The following is an 18,481-nucleotide window of genomic DNA, read 5'->3' on the forward strand; positions in this document are numbered from 1 at the left end:
TGCCACAGTGCCAAAGGCTAGATGCCCTCCCACACTGAGCCCGCGGATCGGGGCGAAGGAGCAGCCCAAGCTCCCCACTTCTCTCCTATGCGTGCAGGGGAAGGAGGGGGCAATATATGGCCCCTCCCTGCCACACTTTTAAAGGTATAACGGAGGTGGTCGAGGCTATCAATAGGTAGCTTACCCCAGGAAGTGACCTTGGTGATGTCTCCACCATAAAAACATCTAACTTGTAAACGTTGTGCTTTTGTGGTTCAAAGTCCCTGTCCACGGATTGTCACACGCAACAACAGGGCTTTAAAATACTATGCATGCCAACACATAACGGGGACAAGATACAAAAATGTGCGGTTCCTCCACGGCCCTGAGATAAGATGGTCGTCATGGCTGCTGCGTGTGGACTGATCCCTCCATGCTTCTCCTTGACACTTTAGTCCGTTCTACCTGGCGTAAGAAAAGGCAGGAAAGACGCTTCCTCCCCTTCCCCCGGGGCATCATTTGAAAGACACGCCTGTGGGTGGACGTCGATGACCGGAGCAAGTTGCATCCACACAAGTGCCAACGAGGCCAAGCTGAGGATTCTCAGCCGCGAGGAACAGCCCCCTGGATCCCCGCGATGTGGGGCAAAAGACTTGGGCTGCCCCCCTGGTGGGCCCAGCTCCAGGCCTGCAGCCCCTTGTTTTCTTGGCCACTGCCAGGGCCCCTTGGCTTCGCCTTGTGCTGCCGGGCAGTCAGGCGGGCTCTGGAAACCGGGAACAAAAATCACCTCTAAAAATAGAACAATATCTGAAGCACTTAAGATAAAAACACACAGAATTGAAATAAAAATGTGCAGGTAAATACCTGCTTAACCAACACAATTACTGTTTGTTACTGTTTAGTGGTTACTTAGTGCAAAAGTACAGAATGCAGCAGCAATGTGGTCAGATCCTGCCCAGGGGGGTTTAACACTCAATGAAAGATCTCACAGGGCTCAAAACAATTGTTTAAGTGGAGGGTTTTTTGGGTGTTTTTTTAAAGAAATGCAGATCAGCTGATAATGTTGTTTCTCAAATGTTTTAGGCTCATAACTTATGTGCCGCCCCGCCCCCCCCCCCCCCCACATATCTCCTCTGCAGGTGAGCATGTAGTGAGCGAGGCAGGCAATTGAGGCGTGTGAGAGAACTTGTGAGTTGGCGCACTAACCCAGCTCTGGTGTTGCAACGGGAAGGCGAGAAAGTCTTCCCAGTTTCAGCCGCTAGAGGCCCTTCGCGCTCTTTGGAGACCAGCCGCCACTCGGTCACTGGAAGGGCAGCTCTGATCCTCGGGGGCCAAGAGTGGGTTGGGGGCAGGCGGGAGGGCAAAGGTCACGCTATGGGCTTGGAAGAACAGGCAAAGTCACCCCAAGACCTTTTGCAAGTGGGGAAGGGGAGAAATGGCTGCTTTCCTTCTTAGCTAGCCGGGATGCCGCACTGGAAGCACGGCGCCAGTTCCCCAGAATGGAGCTGGGGGAGCGGCCTCATGGTGTGTGGGGGAGCCGTGTTTCAAGGGGGTCGGCTGCTGGGCTGTTTAAAAAAAGGGGTGGGGTGGGGAAGATGATATCTGTGCTCCAGCAAATCTGCAATGTACGAAAAGAAAAAGGGGAAAGAGATGTACGCAAGGGGCAGAGCATTGCTCCTGAGGACGGGGTGGCATTCGCACGAAGGTTTGCAGGCGCCGCGTGCTTGGGTCCTACTGCAGGGAGCATGCAGTCTCTCCAGCTGCAATGGATCCACTGACAGAGGGAAGAGCCACCTTTCCTCTGCAACTTGACTTAGAAGTTTGGGTGTTGGCAAACCAGGGCGCCCCGCGCACCTGCTGAACGAGTGTGTTGCAGGGCACAAGCGCTTACAGGTGTAAAAATGGGAAGACAAAAGAGGAGGATGTGCAAAAACCATGCCACCAGTACGTGTGCTCACAACCTTGAGAAAAAGGGATTATTCATTTTTAATGGGCATTCGAAAAAGGACTGGACAAATCCATGGAGGAGAGGAGAAACCTGGCAGTGCTAGTAGCCAGGAAGGCTAACAGAGTCTCCTGCACCTTATTGGCGGCTTTGAGATCCTCTTGCTGGTGGCTCACAGGTTCAGCAGCTTGCGCTCCTGTCGTGATTCTCACTCTGCGGATTCAAAGATCCGTCCCTCTTTGATGGCAATATCAGATGGCTCGCCAGCGGCGGGTGCAGGCGTCAGGTGAGAGAAAGGGACAGGCAGATCCCAGCTGAAAGGCCCCCCAACTCACACTGTCCCGCATAGAATCATAGAATCATAGACTAGCAGAGCTGGAAGGGGCCTACAAGGCCATCCAGTCCAACCCCCTGCTCAGTGCAGGAATCCACCCTAAAGCATCCCTGACAGGTGGTTGTCCAGCTGCCTCTTGAAGGCCTCTAGTGTGGGAGAGCCCACCACCTCCCTAGGTCATTGGTTCCATTGTCGTACTGCTCTAACAGTCAGGAAGTCAGCATTCTGGCAGCATCCGAGGAAGGGCGTCTCCCTAATAGACCCATGCAGGCATGCTCCACTCTCCAGGCAGGGAGCGTGTGCCTGACACGGGAGCGCAGGCTGGGATGTTTCAGAATCACTTCAGAGGAGGCAAGGCTGGAGGTCAGGTGCGGCTGCACCAAGGAACGGCTCCTTTTCATGAGCTAATTTGGATACAGGCAGCCTGAGGCCGAGGGCCTGCAGCCGCTACTGCTGCATTCCTACCGGCCATGGGACGAGAAGCCAATAGTGCTTTCTGCAAAAGGCAGTGTTAGAACCACAACCCTAAAGATGGAAAGAAACGTGACGACACAGATGATGATGATGATGATGATGATGATGATGATGATGATCCCGCCTTTCGTCCAATGCTGGGCCTCTAGGCAGCACTTGCTCCGACAGCCCTCTGCTGTGAGGGAGGCAGGGCCGTTCACCCCTCCTTCCCTCCCTCCCGAGCCTCTGCACCACTTGCGTGTCATTGTGGAGCCAACATTTGCTTGACTACTGATTTGGGCCACAGCAATCCACCCTCTGCAGCTTGTAGTAAGCCCAGGACCAAAAGGATGCCGAGTGATGCTTCAGCCAGGCTCTGTGAGGCCCCAGCAAGTAGTGTTTCGCACAGTAACACTCCAACTCCAGGCCCCCCCTTCCGGCCCCCTTGGCTTTCCAATTTACAAAGGGTTTAAGCCGCTCACATTCCTGGAGAAACTTCCTGAGCAGGTCCCTGACTGGGCCTTCTCCTCAGTGGTGTGTCAAAGCCCAGCAATCAGCCTGCAATCTCTTTCATGGGAGGGGCTGGCTGGCTGGCTCTGCTGTCCCTCGGATGGCTGGAGAAAGGTTGTGGCTGGTGTGGGAAAGTGTGTGTGTGTGTGTGTGTGTGAGAGAGAGAGAGGGGGGGGGAGACTGGCCCCCACGTGCCCGTCTCTACTATTTCATAGAATCATAGAATAGCAGAGTTGGAAGGGGCCTATAAGGTCATCGAGTCCAACCCCCTGCTCAATTTCCTCCCATTTCACTGCCGTGGGGCAGCCTGAATGTTGGGAGCTGCTGGCAGCAGAACATGCCTGGGAAGGGGCTGGGGTGGGAGGCAACCATGCAGCCTCCCCCAACCTCTGGGCCTCCTGGGGCGTTGCACTGCCACTCCCAATATTTCCAGAAGGCAAGACCAACAGCTGGGAATGATGGGAGTTGCAGACCAAAACTCCTGGAGGCCCAACAGGTTAGGAACAGCTGAAGCTGCCTTATACCGAGCCAGAGCCTGGGTCCGTCTAGCCCCATATTGTCAACACTGACGGGCAGCCATAGCTCTCCAAGTTTCAGGCAGGAGTTTTTCCTGCCCTCCCTGGCGGTGCCGGGGATCAAACCTGGGACCTTCTGCCTGACACTGAGCTACTCCCAGGTGGCGGAAGGCTGCGGTAGTCGGACAGTAAGCAGGGCGCTGCCCCTTTGCCCCCGCAGCCCCCACTGCTCCAGCTCAGGGGCAGAAGCCCCTCCGTGGCGGGCAGAAGGCCCCAGGTGCCGCTTGCAAAGGACCCCTGTTGCCCCCTCCCCCTGCCCAGCACGGGGTCCTGGGCTCCCTCCTCTCCCCGGGGGCCTCTCTTCTCCAAGAACTCTCTGGCGCTGGCCTCCTTTCCCGTCGGCACTGGGGCTGGGCTCTTCGCTTATTTTAACGCGTTAGCGTTTTAATGACACCTAATGGTGCACGATGCCTTTGAAGTAAAAATCTAAATAAATAAATAGATATATAGATATGTAAGTGGGGGGGTCCTTCAAACCTTTGCATTATATGTGCAATACTGGTATTTGGATTTTGGTCACGAATGGCTGGCATCTGGCTTCCATTTTTAGATGTTTTAAAGAAACTTACCTTTGCTATTGCTTTGAAACGGCAGGTCAGTTGTCTGCAGCAGGGTGTTCTGAAATCCTGGCCTGGACTTGTCAGAGAGGAAGGGCCTGCATGGCAGGGCAATGGCTGGGCTCCCTCCTCAAGGCGCCTTCTCACACCTTTTTGCCCAGGTTAGTTGCAGGAGGATGGGTGAAGGGCGGGGGCACATGCACCAGGAAAGGAGGGATCACAAAGGCCCCCGGTGCTGTCGGGGGTGGGTGGGCGCAGCAGCAGAGAAGGGCCAAGGGGGCAGGCGTACGGGGCGTGCGATGAATTCCATGTGCTGATTTGAAGCCATTTGCTGAATCGTTGTCTGTGGGCATCTGGGAAGAGCAGCCCTTTCCTCCTCTGGACCAAATCCCAGGATGAAAACAAGTGGTGGACTGCAAGCAACATCCACACATAGAATCATAGAATAGTATTTATTTATTTATTTTATTTTATTTTATTTTATTTATTTTATTTATTTATTTCATTTCTATACCGCCCAATAGCCAGAGCTCTCTGGGTGGTTCACAAAAATTAAAAACATTCAAAGTATAAAACAACAGTATAAAACCATAATATCAAATACAATATAAAAGCTCAACCAGATAAAAACAGCAGCAATGCAAAATTACAACTCTAAAAAAAAAACACCACCAAGTTGAAATTTATTTATAGACTGTTAAAATGCTGGGAGAATAAAAAGGTTTTCACCTGGCATCTGAAGGAATATAGTGTAGGTGCCAGGCGAATCTCCTTAGGGAGCTCATTCCACAGCTGGGGTGCCACAGCAGAGAAGGCCCTCCTCCTGGTAGCCACCTGCCTCACTTCCTTTGGCAGGGGCTCACGGAGAAGGACCCCTGAGGATGACCTTAGGGTCTGGGCAGGCACATACGGGAGTAGGCGTTCCTTCAGACAGCCTGGCCCCAAGCCGTTTAGGGCTTTAAATGTTAATACCAGCACTTTGAATCGGGCCCGGACCTGGACTGGCAGTCAATGAAGCTGGAAAAGGACTGGCATGATGTGGTCTCGTCAGCCAGTCCCTGTTAGTAACCGTGCTGCGCTGTTTTGTACCAGTTGAAGTTTCCGAACCGTTTTCAAAGACAGCCCCACATATAACGTATTGCAGTAATCCCAACGAGAGGTTATCAGAGCATGGATAACTGTAGCTAGGCTATCTCTGTCCAGATAAGGGCACAGTTGGTATATCAGCCTAAGCTGATAAAAGGTGCTCTTTGCCACGGAGTTCACCTGTGCCTCAAGTGACAGTTCTGCATCCAAGAGCACCCCAAACTATGGACCTGATCCTTTAAGGAGAGTGCAACCCTGTCCAGGACAGGGCAAACATCCCCTCGCCGGACAGATGAACCACCTGCTAACAGTACCTCCGTCTTGTCTGGATTGAGTCTCAGTTTATTAGCCCTCATCCAGTCCATTACCGTGCCCAGGCACTGGTTCAGAACAGCCACTGCCTCACCTGGGTTTGATTTAAAGGAAAGGTAGAGCTGGGTATCATCCGCATATTGATGACACCTCAGTCCACATCTCTGGATAACCTCCCCCAGCGGCTTCATGTATATGTTAAACAGCATAGAGGATAAGATAGAGCCCCATGGAACCCCTGTGGAACCCCATGGCTTAGGGTTAGGGTTAGGGTTCCACCTTCTGGAATCGGCCATCCAAGTAGGAGCGGAACCACTGCAACACAGTACCTCCAACTCCCAGCTCAGACAACCTATCCAGAAGGATACCATGGTCGAAGGTATCGAAGGCTGCTGAGAGGTCCAGGAGAACCAACAGGGTCGCACTCCCCCTGTCTCTCTCCCGACAGAGGTCATCCAACAGAGTTGGAAGGGGCCTATAAGGCCATTGCGTCCAACCCCCTGCTCAATGCAGGAATCCACCCTAAAGCATACCTGACAGATGGTTGTCCAGAAGCTCCGTGGCTGGCTTGATCCTCTTCCGTTCGGATCTGGTGGACAAGGCTTGATTGGCGCACATTCTGATGACACTCTCTGTTGGTGAAGGTCCATAGTTTGGATGCTTTGGTGGTGCATTCAGCCTTCCACCTCAGGCAAGATCCACCTTCCTTTTCACACATGGCAGGAAAAGGGCCCGAGATCCTTTGGTCAGCCAGGAGGAATGAGGAACAAGCTGGAGCGTGTTCAGAAGAGGGCAACCAGGATGATCAGGGGTCTGGAAACAAAGCCCTATGAAGAGAGACTGAAAGAACTGGGCATGTTTAGCCTGGAGAAGAGAAGATTGAGGGGAGACATGAAAGCACTCTTCAAATCCTTGAAAGGTTGTCCCACAGAGGAGGGCCAGGATCTCTTCTCGATCCTCCCAGAGTGCAGGACACAGAATAACGGGCTCAAGTTAAAGGAAGCCAGATTCCAGGAAAAACTTGGATTCCAAGAAAAACTTCCTAACTGTTAGAGCAGTACGACAACGGAATCAGTTATCTAGGGAGGTGGTGGGCTCTCCCACACTAGAGGCCTTCAAGAGGCAGCTGGACAACCCTCTGTCAGGGATGCTTTAGGGTGGATTCCTGCATTGAGCAGGGGGTTGGACTCGATGGCCTTGTAGGCCCCTTCCAACTCTGCTATTCTATGATTCTATGTCCCAGGCCCAAGGAGTTCAGGGGCCCAGCAAACGGCTATGGCCCTGCCACAGCCAGAGCCCTGAGCAAGAGCCACGAGGGAAGAGGCGCGCTGGCTCCGGGCGCTACCAATGGCACCAAGGCTTAGGGGAAGGGGGGGAGGAGAGAACTACTGCTGCTGCCTCCCCCTCCTCAGCATGAGTCATCTTAGGCAGCTGCTTCGCTATGCCTAATGGCAGGGCCGGTGCTGGTCATCAGGCTTGTTCTCCCCCACCCAGGCCTCTTCTCCTTTTCAAAAGTCTTGTTTGCACGTTTTTTTTATTCACTCACACATTTAGCCTTCTCCCTGGCCTCTCCTAAAAATAAAGTGTGAACTATTGCTCCAGGGTTGGGGGTGAGGGGCGAGCAGCATCACTGTGCTGTCACGGGGGGCTAGACCATTGGCAACTGCCCCCACCCTTGGAGGGAGAAAGGGGCATTTGTACCCCGTGTGCGCACATGTGTGCGTGTGTGAGAGAGAGAGGGGGGGTGGCTCATTCAGAAGACCCCTTAAACCATGGCTTTAAAGCCATGATTTAAGGGGTCTTCTGAACACAGCCCGGCTTTCTGGCTTAACTACCGTGGTTAAAGGCGTGGCTTAAGGTGTCTTCTGAACGGGGGTCACTGAGAGGCTAGCTAAGGAGATGTATTGCTAGCAGCAGAGGGTGCTGCCGCCCTTCCCACCTGAACAGAATACCTCTCAGGCAGAACAGCCAGGCAGAGCTCACCTGGGAAGAGGAGGAGGAGGGAAGGGAGTTGGAGAACACACTGAGAAAACTGGTCAGTGAATTCCGCGCACCCCTCCCACTGGCTACACCTGCCTTGCTGGCGCCAACCAAGGGGGAATTTCTCTTTTTGCTAGCGCCGAAGGAGCAGCTGAGCAGCGCACACAGCTCCCCGTCCAACAGGCAGGGCAGCCTCCCCCTCTCTCGGGGCGTCTGCCTGTGTGCCCCAAAGGGAGCAGGGCCCTCCCTGGCCCAAGGTCCTTCCCAGAGAGAGGCGGAGACGCCCCAGCGGAGCGAAAGAGCTGAAGACAGCACCCCTCCCTCCCTCCCTCCCTCCCTCCCTCTCGCTCCAGGCAGGGCCGGATTTTCTCCTGCTGCATCAGCACCCGGTCTGCGTGCGCCTCTTGGGTCGGCCTGGCTTTAGAGGTGCCTCCTTGGTGTGTTACGCTGCTGGGCCTCGAGGGGAACGAGCGGACTCTGGAACGGAGCCAAAGTGCTCCGCTGCAGCTCAGCCAGCCCCTCCAGGTCCAAGTCGGCAGAATTTGGCCTTTCGCATTCTTGGGCTGAGCTGTCGTGGTTAATTGCTCAATAGATGCTGGGGCCCTGTGCTGAGTGTGGCTGGTAAACAGCCTTCCCCAACCTGGCCAGGGGGTGCTGGGAGTTGAGTCCAATGCATCCAGAGAGCGCCGGGTTCGGGAGGCTGCTCCTAAGACCTCCCTCATATTGTAGCCAAGTCCGGCATATTTTGAGCAAGCCTTAGGGTGGTTTGTTTCGTAGTCTCGGACTGTGGCTGCTCTGGGTGTTTCCAGACGAGGCGTTTATCCTGCAATTGCCCTGCCTCAAACGAGATTTTATGGTGCGCGGGGGGGGGGGGGGGGGGATGTCCAGGGGATGCTGTCCCTCTCTCCTGTGTGATTCCATGGCCATTTCCATCTTTGTTCTTACTAGAAAGAAACTTGTTAAGGAGGAAAAGATGGAGCAGGGAGTTGGACTCAATGGCCTCATAGGCCCTTTCCAACTCTACTATTCTATGATTTTATGAGGTGCACAGTGCCTTTGCATCGCTGGTGCTGGGAGCCCTATAATGGAACCGGCCACTGCGCTGCTCAGGCTGGGACGTCCCTTTGTGGCCTTGATCCTGTGGAGCTGCTCAGGTGCGCTCAGAGACAGTTTGGCAGCGGGGAACAGCACACACACCCCGGAAAGCAGATGACTAGAGAAAGTGAGGAAGGTCCAAATAGTGTGAAGGACCTCCTGGGGAGAGTTCAGCTTTCACATGAACAGCACTTCAATAACGGCAATTTCTCTTCATCTTCTGCTCCTGTGCCTTCATGCTATGAGCTGCAGCCAGTAGTCAGTGATCACATGCTTTTCCATGCCTTTATCCGCCTGCTAAATAATATCACAAAAATGGGTTCGGATACATTCCTGGAGCAGAAGGCTGTCAATGGCTACTAGTCCTGATGGCTATTCCAGTATCAGAGGCAGTACGCCTATGTAGACCACTTGTTGGGGAACGTGGGCAGGAGGGTACGGTGGCACTTGGATCCTGCTTGTGGGTCAAAGTGCTACAGCTGGTTGGCCACTATGTGCACAGAGTAGAATCATAGAATCATAGAATAGCAGAGTTCGAAGGGGCCTACAAGGCCATCGAGTCCAACCCCCTGCTCAATGCAGGAATCCACCCTAAAGCATCCCTGACAGATGCTTGTCCAGCTGCCTTTTGAAGGCCTCTAGTGTGGGAGAGCCCACAGCCTCCCTAGGTCACTGGTTCCATTGTTGTACTGCTTTAACCGTCAGGAAGTTTTTCCTGATGTCCAGCTGGAATCTGGCTTCCTTTAACTTGAGCCCGTTATTCCGTGTCCTGCACTCTGGGAGGATCGAGAAGAGATCCTGGCCCTCCTCTGTGTGACAACCTTTTAAGTATTTGAAGAGTGCTCTCATGTCTCCCCTCTGCCTTCTCTTCTCCAGGCTAAACCTGCCCAGTTCTTTCAGTCTCTCTTCATAGGGCTTCGTTTCCAGACCCCTGATCATCCTGGACTAGATGGACCCTTGGTCTGATCTTCTTATGTTCTTAGGTTGTTATAAATGTCCAGAATACTGGAAAAAAATATCACAAAATCCTAGTGGTATAAATCTCTGATAGGCTTATAAACATGTACATTAAGGATAGCTTATTTACTGACGTATCTTCTGGGCCCAAAAGAAGATTTTTCTTCTTCTTTTGGGGCCTGCAAATTTTGGGGCCTTTCTTTTGGGGGCTGTAAATTTAGCAGCAGAAATGGCTCCTTGCAAGTGCACTTAAAATGCCAGCACGAGCTAAGGAGTTCTGAGACTTGTAGTTCTAAAGAGATCCTATCTCCTAGAAACACTCTGTCTCCAAGATACAAGAAGTCCTAGAATTTCCGTAAAGAAATATTGTTTCTTATTCAGTCCTAGAAATATGAAAACTCAGGGAAAACTCTGGGAAAGTTGGATTTCAGAATTTATTTACAAGTCGATCAGGGAGGCTGTTGGGCAACCGGGTGGGTGGTCTTGCCAGCCTAATGCAAGGTCTAGGCCCTCATGGCCTGCCCCAGTTCATAGGGGTTTCCTGTCAGGCGAAACGGTATTGTTATGGATCACAGTGATTCCCACTGCACTGGATGCACAGGTGGGCAGAGCCCAGCCAGATCAACCCCTCCCAGCTCACCCACCCAGGTCTCGGTGATACCTGCGAGATCAGCTTCCTCATCCATAATCAGATCATGGACGATGGAGGTCTTGTTACGAATTGACCTGGCATTGAGGGGCCCCAGCAGCTCCTGGGCCCTGTGGAAGGAAGGAAGGAAGGATCAGCAGAGGAGATGGCTGGCCGGCACCCACCTATAGCCTCTCACCTGCCAGTTCCTCCTCCTCCCTGCCCCACACCATCACTGACCCACGATCCCTGTTAAAGGGTTGCCCCCATTCTCCTCCCCACTGTCCCTCCTAGCCAGACACAGCCCAGCCCACTAAGCCCTTCAACAGTCCTCACACACACACTAAGAACACACACACACGACCTAAAAAGCTCACATGCAACCCAAAGCTGCCCAGAAAATAAACAACCAACAATTCAGTAAAATTCTGCAGTCAAAGTCACAACAAGGACACATTCCTAAAACTGGCCCCACCAAGCAGACAAGGTGCCTATTCACAGGCAGAAGCCAAGGCCTCGCCTCGGCAACTGACCCCCAAACTGAGCTCTCCCCAGAACTTGAGAGCTTCTGCCCACCCTTGAGCACACCCCGCTCTCATGCCGGAGAACCCACCACCACCAGCCCAGGAGAGACGCCGGCCTTTTCAGGGGAGCGTGTCCACAATGACATTGGTGCAGGGGCAGCTCCACTGGACAAGCCAACCAGTCCACCCTGGAGAGAGCTCTGCCCCTTCAGCGTTGCTGGCGATCCTTTCCCTGTCTCTCTTTACACCTGTAACGGGATGGGGGTGGGCAGCGTGTGGCCCTCCAGATGTTGTTGGAGTGGGACCCCCCTCATCCTTCACCATTGACTCTGCTGGCTAAGGGCTGTTGGGAGCTGCAGTGCACTGATGTCTGGAGGGCCACACGCTGCCCACCCCAGCTCTAGGATCAGAGCGGGGAGGGGGGAAACGCTGCGTGGCTCCCCCAGGGGTCAAGGCCGTTGCGCTGGCTCAGGAGGTGTTTGCTCGGCTGAGCTCAGAGAGGGCCAGTGGGGGCTCACTTGCGACAGTGTGGGGCAGTTCCGGGCAGCGCTACCACATCATCTCAGGCAGACGTTTCAACCGCACCTTGATGAAGGGCGTTGTGCGTGCAGGCACTGGCTACGATCGCAAGAGGTGTGCAGCATAACGTCGACTGGTCCAGGAGGCTCCCTTTGGGTGCAAGGCCTGTGGCGCATGGCTCTAGCCCCTTTTTCTCAGCACGGTTTCTCTCCCTTTTTAGGAAGCAGCGGAGAAACTGACCAGCAAGGCCACAAGGAACTGGCGTGATTTCTACCAGTGGAGCAATGAGGTGGATATCTGCACCCCACAAGCTATGTTTCCACATAGTTTTAATTGTTTTTATTGCTTTTAAAAAATTCCTACTGGTTTTAATTTGTTAACGATTTAATACGTTTTATGTTTACATTGTTCTGATTTTATCTGTACGCCACACTGAGATCTTAGTGATATACAAATGTTTTAATACATAGATAAATAAATAAATAAATAAATAAATAAATAAGTTTGCAGTCAGATGCCTTCTGTGTGCATCGTGTGTGTGTCACAGAAGAAGAAGGGCAGGGTCCTGGGTGGACTTCGTGGGGCCTCCATCAGTGGGAGCCACAAACCCCACCCTCATTTGCCCGGATGCTGTGGTAGCAGCACTGCTATTTTGCTTGACATCACACCGTTTCCCGGCTTCGGACATCTCACTGCCATTGCTGGTGAGTGGGTTTTCTTTCATCCCGAAGTACAGGTATTTCTTGCACTTCGCTATGGGATGAGACACCAAATGGATGGTGCCTGTGATGTCACCGGCAGGAACGTCACAAAACACTCAGTGGCATCACTTAATTTGAACAGATGATGGACATTTGTGTGTCTGTGTGTGTATGGGGGGCGGGGTGGCATTTTCTGTTCCTCTTTAGTTGAAGGCTACGCACCCACCTCAGGGATGACTGTGGGTTCTCATGAGCAGGATTCATGCATAAGAACGTAAGGGCTGTGCTGGATCAGACCCAAGGCCTCTCTGCTCTGCTTACTGTTTTACTCTGTACAGCACCATGTACATTGATGGTGCTATATAAATAAATAACAATAATAAATAATAATAAATTCTAGTTATGATCCCTTGTGATGTCCTGGTCTCCACCCACCCCACCTTTTCCAAAGAGGTGGTTCATACATGTGTGAACGACGTTCTTGTTTAATAAGATCATCATAGCCATGCTAGATCAGACCAAGGGCCCATCTAGACCGGCATTGCGTTCCCACAGTGTTCCCAACCAGACACTCCAAAGGGAAGTCCACAAGCAGAGCAAGAGAATGGCTGGGCCCCCTCCTGTCGTGGTCCCAGCAACTGCCACACAGCTGAGAGTCCACTTCTATGGGGGAATTGAAGCCGATTGCGTGTTTGTGTGTGTGTGTGTGGGGATTTTGAGGAGTCTTAAGGCAGTCTTGGAGATGTCCTTTGGGAGGATAATTGTGAGATTGTTTTTATTTGGGAGGTGGGAAGGCTGGCTGACAATTTTTATCCCTGAACTGGGGTGGTGGCCCTTGGTTCACGGCTGCAGGCAGACTTCCCTGCCTGCTGTCTCTTAGGCTGTCATAAGCTGTAGAGCAGCAAGGGAGCTGCTTGCATGGAGGGAAATGACAGGCAGGGGAGCAGTTTGACCCCCCTCCCCCTTTCCCCTGTGAGTGGCAGTGAGGGCCAGTAGGGCTGGGACGGGTGGCTTTGTGGCACAGAGAGGCGGGGGAGCCAAGAGAGGGGGATGAATTGGAGATAGCTCAAGGCACCTCAATGGTGCTGCACTTGCTTAGTACAATCAAAACAGGCCGCGGTGGTTATTTATTATTTATTATTATTTATTTTATTTATTTATTTATTTATTATTTATTACATTTTTATACCGCCCAATAGCCGAAGCTCTGGGCAGTTCACAAAAAACGGGCGGTTTGTTGCATAATCATTGCCTGGCTGTGGCTTATTGTGTCATCCAAACCCAGGCGGAATGTCTTGTTGGAAGGTTAAACAACCCTTAAATAACTCGTGGAACAATACAACAAGAAGCAAAATAAATGAGTTTGCTGCATTGTAATAGTTTTTTAAAAGACCTGTGCTGGTCATCATAGAATAGCAGAGTTGGAAGGGGCCTACAAGGCCATCGAGTCCAACACCCTGTTTAATGCAGGAATCCACCTTAAAGCATCCCTGACAGATGGTTGTTCAGCTGCTTCTTGAAGGCATCTGGGGTGGGAGAGCCCACAACCTCCCTAGGTAACTGGTTCCATTGTCGTACCACTCTAACTGTCAGGAAGTTTTTCCTGATGTCCAGCTGGAATCTGGCTTCCTTTAACTTGAGCCCGTTATTCCGTGTCCTGCACTCTGGGAGGATCGAGAAGAGATCCTGGCCCAGGAAGAGATGCTGGATTTACTTTGAACCTGCCTCAGCTGTGGCGGGTCTGTTTTGAATGGGTGGGCTTTACTCTGATGGGTCTGGAGAGAGGAGTTGGGTGGGTGTGTCTTTTTCGTTTTTGCATTCCTACCTCTAATCCAGCGCTAAGAGTGTCACCACCTCCCAGGCTTGTCTACCGGAAGCCAGCCTTCCTGAGGCCCGCAAGAACACACTCTTCCCAGAGGAAGGAACCACAGTGAGCCATGCCCCTGGGATTCGGAGGGGGTTCTAGCCAGGCCTGAGCCCCAGGGCCTGCCTTTTTAGAGAGATGGGGGAGACTGGGCAATGATCCAGAGGACGACCTTTTTGGGTGAGCAGGGTTGAAGAAGGCCAAATGGCTTTTCACATTAAAGGCAGCTAAAAATGCCTCTTGTTTTCCTGGTATTCCGAAGCTCATGTGGCTGTTTGGAGGAGGACAGGACGCCGCCTAATCCCAGTGGCAGGTGCTCCTCGGGGGCATTGGGTGTGTTGGAGCAGAGAGGAGGCGTCCTTGTCTGAGAGAGAGATGCAGCTGCTGTGAAGATGATCCGGTGTGGGATTTGCCCAAATTGGTTTCAGCAGAGCAGAAGCTCCTCTGCCAGCCTGCATGGCGGGTGTAACTGGAGCAGTGGCCTTGGAGCCCGGTGGAAACGGCCAGGGTGGAAGACAGACTCAGCCCTGCAAGGCCCAATGGTCAGGCCAGGAATACTTTTCTGAAGACCTTTTGGGTCCCTTGCAAGAAAGCATCGCCCACTTCTTGCTGAGTGGCAGCAGGGGCGGGACGGGGGAGGCTGCATGCGCAAAGTCCTTTCATTGAACACTTCCTGATCTAGAATCATTGAATCGTTGAGTTGGAAGGGCCCACAAACCCAGCCTGAGCAGCCATCATAGAATCATAGAATAGTAGAGTTGGAAGGGGCCTCTAAGGCCATCAAGTCCAACCCCCTGCTCAATGCAGGAATCCACCTTAAAGCATCCCTGACAGAGGGTTGTCCAGCTGCCTCTTGAAGGCCTCTTGTGTGGGAGAGCCCACAATCTCCCTAGGTAACTGGTTCCATTGTTGTATTGCTCTAACAGTCAGGAAGTTTTTCCTGATGTCCAGCCGGAATCTGGCTTCCTTTAACTTGAGCCCGTTATTCCGTGTCCTGCACTCTGGGATGATCAAGAAGAGATCCTGGCCCTCCTCTGTGTGACAACCTCTCAAGTATTCATAGGGCCCCCCACCCCCATGCTTCCCAAAGGAATCTCTTCCACAGGGTTAGTCCATGCATAATCTTGTACACCTCTGCCATGTCTCTCCTTAGCCTCCTTTTTTCCAAGCTAAACAATCCCAGCTGTTGTAACTTTCCCTCAGAGGGGAGATGCTCCAGCCCCTTCATCATTTTAGTTGCCCTTTTCCCCCACTCAACTTTTTTTAGATGCAGTGACCAGAACTGTGCACCGTATTCCAAATGTGGTCACACCACAGATTTGCATAAGGGCAGCATGATCTTGGGAGTTTTATTTTCAATTCCTTTCCAATTTGTGCCCTAATGTGGAGTTTGCCTTTTTCACAGCAGCTGCACACTGGCTCGCCAGCACATTCTTTTCAATGGAATGAAAACAGGAGAACTTCCCGGTGGATCGTGCCCCTTGTTGGTTTTGCTGATGCTCCATGCTAAGGCTGCCATCCTGCCACCCACGCTTAGTAAGTTGGGAGCAAGCCTTGAACTCAGCAGGACTTACTAGGGAAGCATCTGCTGTACCAGAGACATCCTTCTGCCACTTAGCATTGGAGTAGACCTCTAGGCCAAGTAGGCGGGGCCAGATGCACTTCTGAATCTACTCAGGTCCCAATGCAAGAGCTTTCAAGCGTGCAGAGCCAGCTCAGTCCCCTAGCGCAGCCTTCCCCATGCTGGCTGGGGGATGCTGGGAATTGTAGTTCAACACACCCAGAAGGCTGCCCTAGCCTAGAGCCTCCAGGCCAGGGGCAGGCAACTCGTGGCCCTCCAGATATTTATGTATTTATTACACTTATATACCGCCCCCATAGCCAGGGCTCTCTGGGCAGTTTACAGAAATTCTAAAATTGAGATAAAAACAAGTTTAAAAAATTTAAATTCTAAAACACAGAACATACACACATAAAGCATTAAAAACCGTTAAAAAACTAAGCATGTGGGTGATTATAAGATGTGCCGCCATATGCCTGGGCAAAGAGGAAAGTCTTAACCTGGCGCCAGAAAGACAGCAGTATTGGCGCCAGGCGAGCCTCGTCAGGGAGATCATTCCAAAGTCTGGGGGCCACCACCGAAAAGGCCCTGTCCCTCGTTGCCACACTCTGAGCCTCTCTCGGAGTAGGTACCCGGAGAAGGACCTTAGATGTTGAGCGTAGTGACCGGGTATATTCACATCGGGAGAGGCGTTCCGTGTAAGGCTTTATAGGTCAAAACCAGCACCTTGAATTGGGCTCAGAAACATACAGGCAGCCAGTGCAAGAGGACCAGAGCAGGTGTTATACGGTCGAACGTTCTGGTTCCCGAAATCAATCTGGCCACTGCATTTTGCAGGAGCTGCAGCTTCTGAACCGTCTTCAAAGGCAGCCCTTCGTAGAGTGCATTGCAGTAATCTAACTTGGAGGTTACCAGAGCCTGGAAAACTGAAGCCCGATAGGAGCGTAGCTGGGCCACCAACCGGAGTTTGTAGAAGGCACTCCGTGCCACCACCGAGGCCACCTGAGCCTCAAGTGACAATGATGGATCTAAAAGAACCCCCAAGCTACGAACCTGCTCCTTCAGGGTGAGTGCACCTGCCGTGAGCCTTTAGCCCGCATAGCCAACGGTGCAGGATGGCAGGAATCGTAGGCTAAAACACAAGCTGCTCGCCCTGCCCGCAGCCCCGGCTTCAATGCCGGCATCTGCCGGTCCAGTTGGGCGAGAAGCTTGTCCGAAGCCCTGCTGGGCCAGGGCGTGGTCTGACTCGGCCGAGGCAGGCAGGCAGCGCCACACACACCCCGACCAGCGGCTCGGAATCCTGGTTCCTCGGACGGGGCTGAAAGGGGCTCCTCCATCTTTGGCTGCTTCCCGCCCCCCCTCTCACATGACACTCCTGAATAGCCCGGGGGAGGGGAGGGGAGGAGGAGGAGCCCCCCTAACACTGAGGAGCCTCCGGCCCCGCACGTGCCGTGGGGCGGCCTCTCCGGGCTGCTGCAGTTGCAGCCGCAGCAGCCGCGTTTGCAAGGCTCGCCCGGGGAGGAGCCTGCGAAGGGAGGGGCCCTCCTTAGGGCGGGGGGGGAGGAGGAGGGGGCGGGAGCGGCGTCCCTGCTTGGAGCGGCGTCGGGGGCGGGGAGCGAAGGAAGGAGGCCGGCCGGCCAGCCAGCACCAGCGGACCCTGCCCGGTTGCAGCAGCGGCAGCAGCTGCGCGTGTCTGCGGGAGGAGCAAAGAAACTTTGCTGCAGCCGCCGCCGCCGCCGCCTCTTCCCGGCCGGGCTGCGCCGCAGCGAGCGAGCGAGCGGGCGGGGGGCGTTGCGCTGTGCATTGCAGCAGGCGAAGCGGCGCCGGGGTCGCTCGGCCTGGCCCGCCGCCGGCGCCGGGATGAGCCTGCTGCGGGTGTCGGCGCTGCGGCCGCAGGAGGCCGAGGAGGCGGCGGCGACGACCACGACGACGGGCCCCCCGCGCTCTCCGCCGCCGCCGCCCTGGCTGCCCAGCCACGTCCAGGTGACGGTGGTGCAGGCCCGGGGACTGCGGGCCAAGGGGGGCCCGGGCGACGCCTTCGTGGCGCTGCAGCTGGGCCGCCAGAAGCACCGCACGTCGGTGGCCACGCAGAAGGGCGGCTGCCCGCGCTGGGCCGAGGAGTGCGCGCTCGAGGTGCCGCCGCCGCCCGAGCCCCACGCCGACCTGGACGCCGAGGCGCTCCTGCTGCACCTCACCGTCTGGCAGCGCGCGCTCGTCGGCCCGGACCGCTTCCTCGGGCGCGCCGCCGTGCCGCTGGCCGCGCTGCTCCAGGGCGGCCGCTCCCACCAGAGCCAGTGAGTAGAGGGGCCGGCCGTGGCTGGGGGGGGGGTCGGTGGGGGGGGCGCTTTGGCTCAGCTCGCTTTGCCGCAAGAGCGCCCCTGAGCGTGCGCAGAGGGCCTCTCGTGGGGGTGGTGCGGGGAGACGGCGCGCCTGCAAGCGCAGCGCCTCTGCCCGCGGGGGCGGCATCTCCAAAGTCTCCCAGAGTTTGCGGGCTTGTGGGATTCTTCGGCATGCCTAGCGTGGCTGAGCATGTGCAGAGTGCGAGAGGGAGAAGAAGTGCTCCCAGGGGTGCGAGGGTGTGGCTTTCAGGCCGGCCTGCGCCTCAAAGGGGGCTGGTCGGGCGCTGCCGGCCCACGCGCCCAAGCGTGAGTTCATGTCTGACGCGGGGGACGGACGGGGCGCCGGCGCCCCCCTGGGGACGGCGCGGGCTGCGGGTGGGGGCGGGAAGGGGGCGTGGGCGGCAGCGCCTTGGGAGGCCTTGAGCCGGACCCGCCCCACCCCGGCAAGGGAGGCCGCTTTGGCTCCAGGGTCGCCTGCAAGGCCCAGCAGGGCGAACCCAAGGCTCTCCGCCCGCCGGAAGGTGGCCCGTCTCTGCCTCTCTGGAAGCTCTGAATCATGGGA

At 54.5% G+C, this 18,481-nt stretch overlaps 1 protein-coding gene across 1 annotated transcript in view; it reads left to right on the forward strand.

The window, feature by feature from the left end:
- Nucleotides 1–527: 527 nt before the first annotated feature.
- The window catches only part of RAB11FIP5 (RAB11 family interacting protein 5), a 72,634-nt gene continuing 54,680 nt past the window's right edge, over nucleotides 528–18,481 (forward strand). Inside the window, exons 1-5 of the mRNA XM_063136055.1 lie at nucleotides 528–648; nucleotides 1,190–1,316; nucleotides 8,085–8,262; nucleotides 11,675–11,743; nucleotides 16,964–17,874. Of these exons, the coding sequence (XP_062992125.1) occupies nucleotides 528–648; nucleotides 1,190–1,316; nucleotides 8,085–8,262; nucleotides 11,675–11,743; nucleotides 16,964–17,874 (1,406 nt within the window). The remainder of the gene's footprint in view (nucleotides 649–1,189; nucleotides 1,317–8,084; nucleotides 8,263–11,674; nucleotides 11,744–16,963; nucleotides 17,875–18,481) is intronic.

The sequence above is a fragment of the Elgaria multicarinata genome, chromosome 10, assembly GCF_023053635.1.
Source record: "Elgaria multicarinata webbii isolate HBS135686 ecotype San Diego chromosome 10, rElgMul1.1.pri, whole genome shotgun sequence".
Lineage (NCBI taxonomy): Eukaryota > Metazoa > Chordata > Lepidosauria > Squamata > Anguidae > Elgaria > Elgaria multicarinata.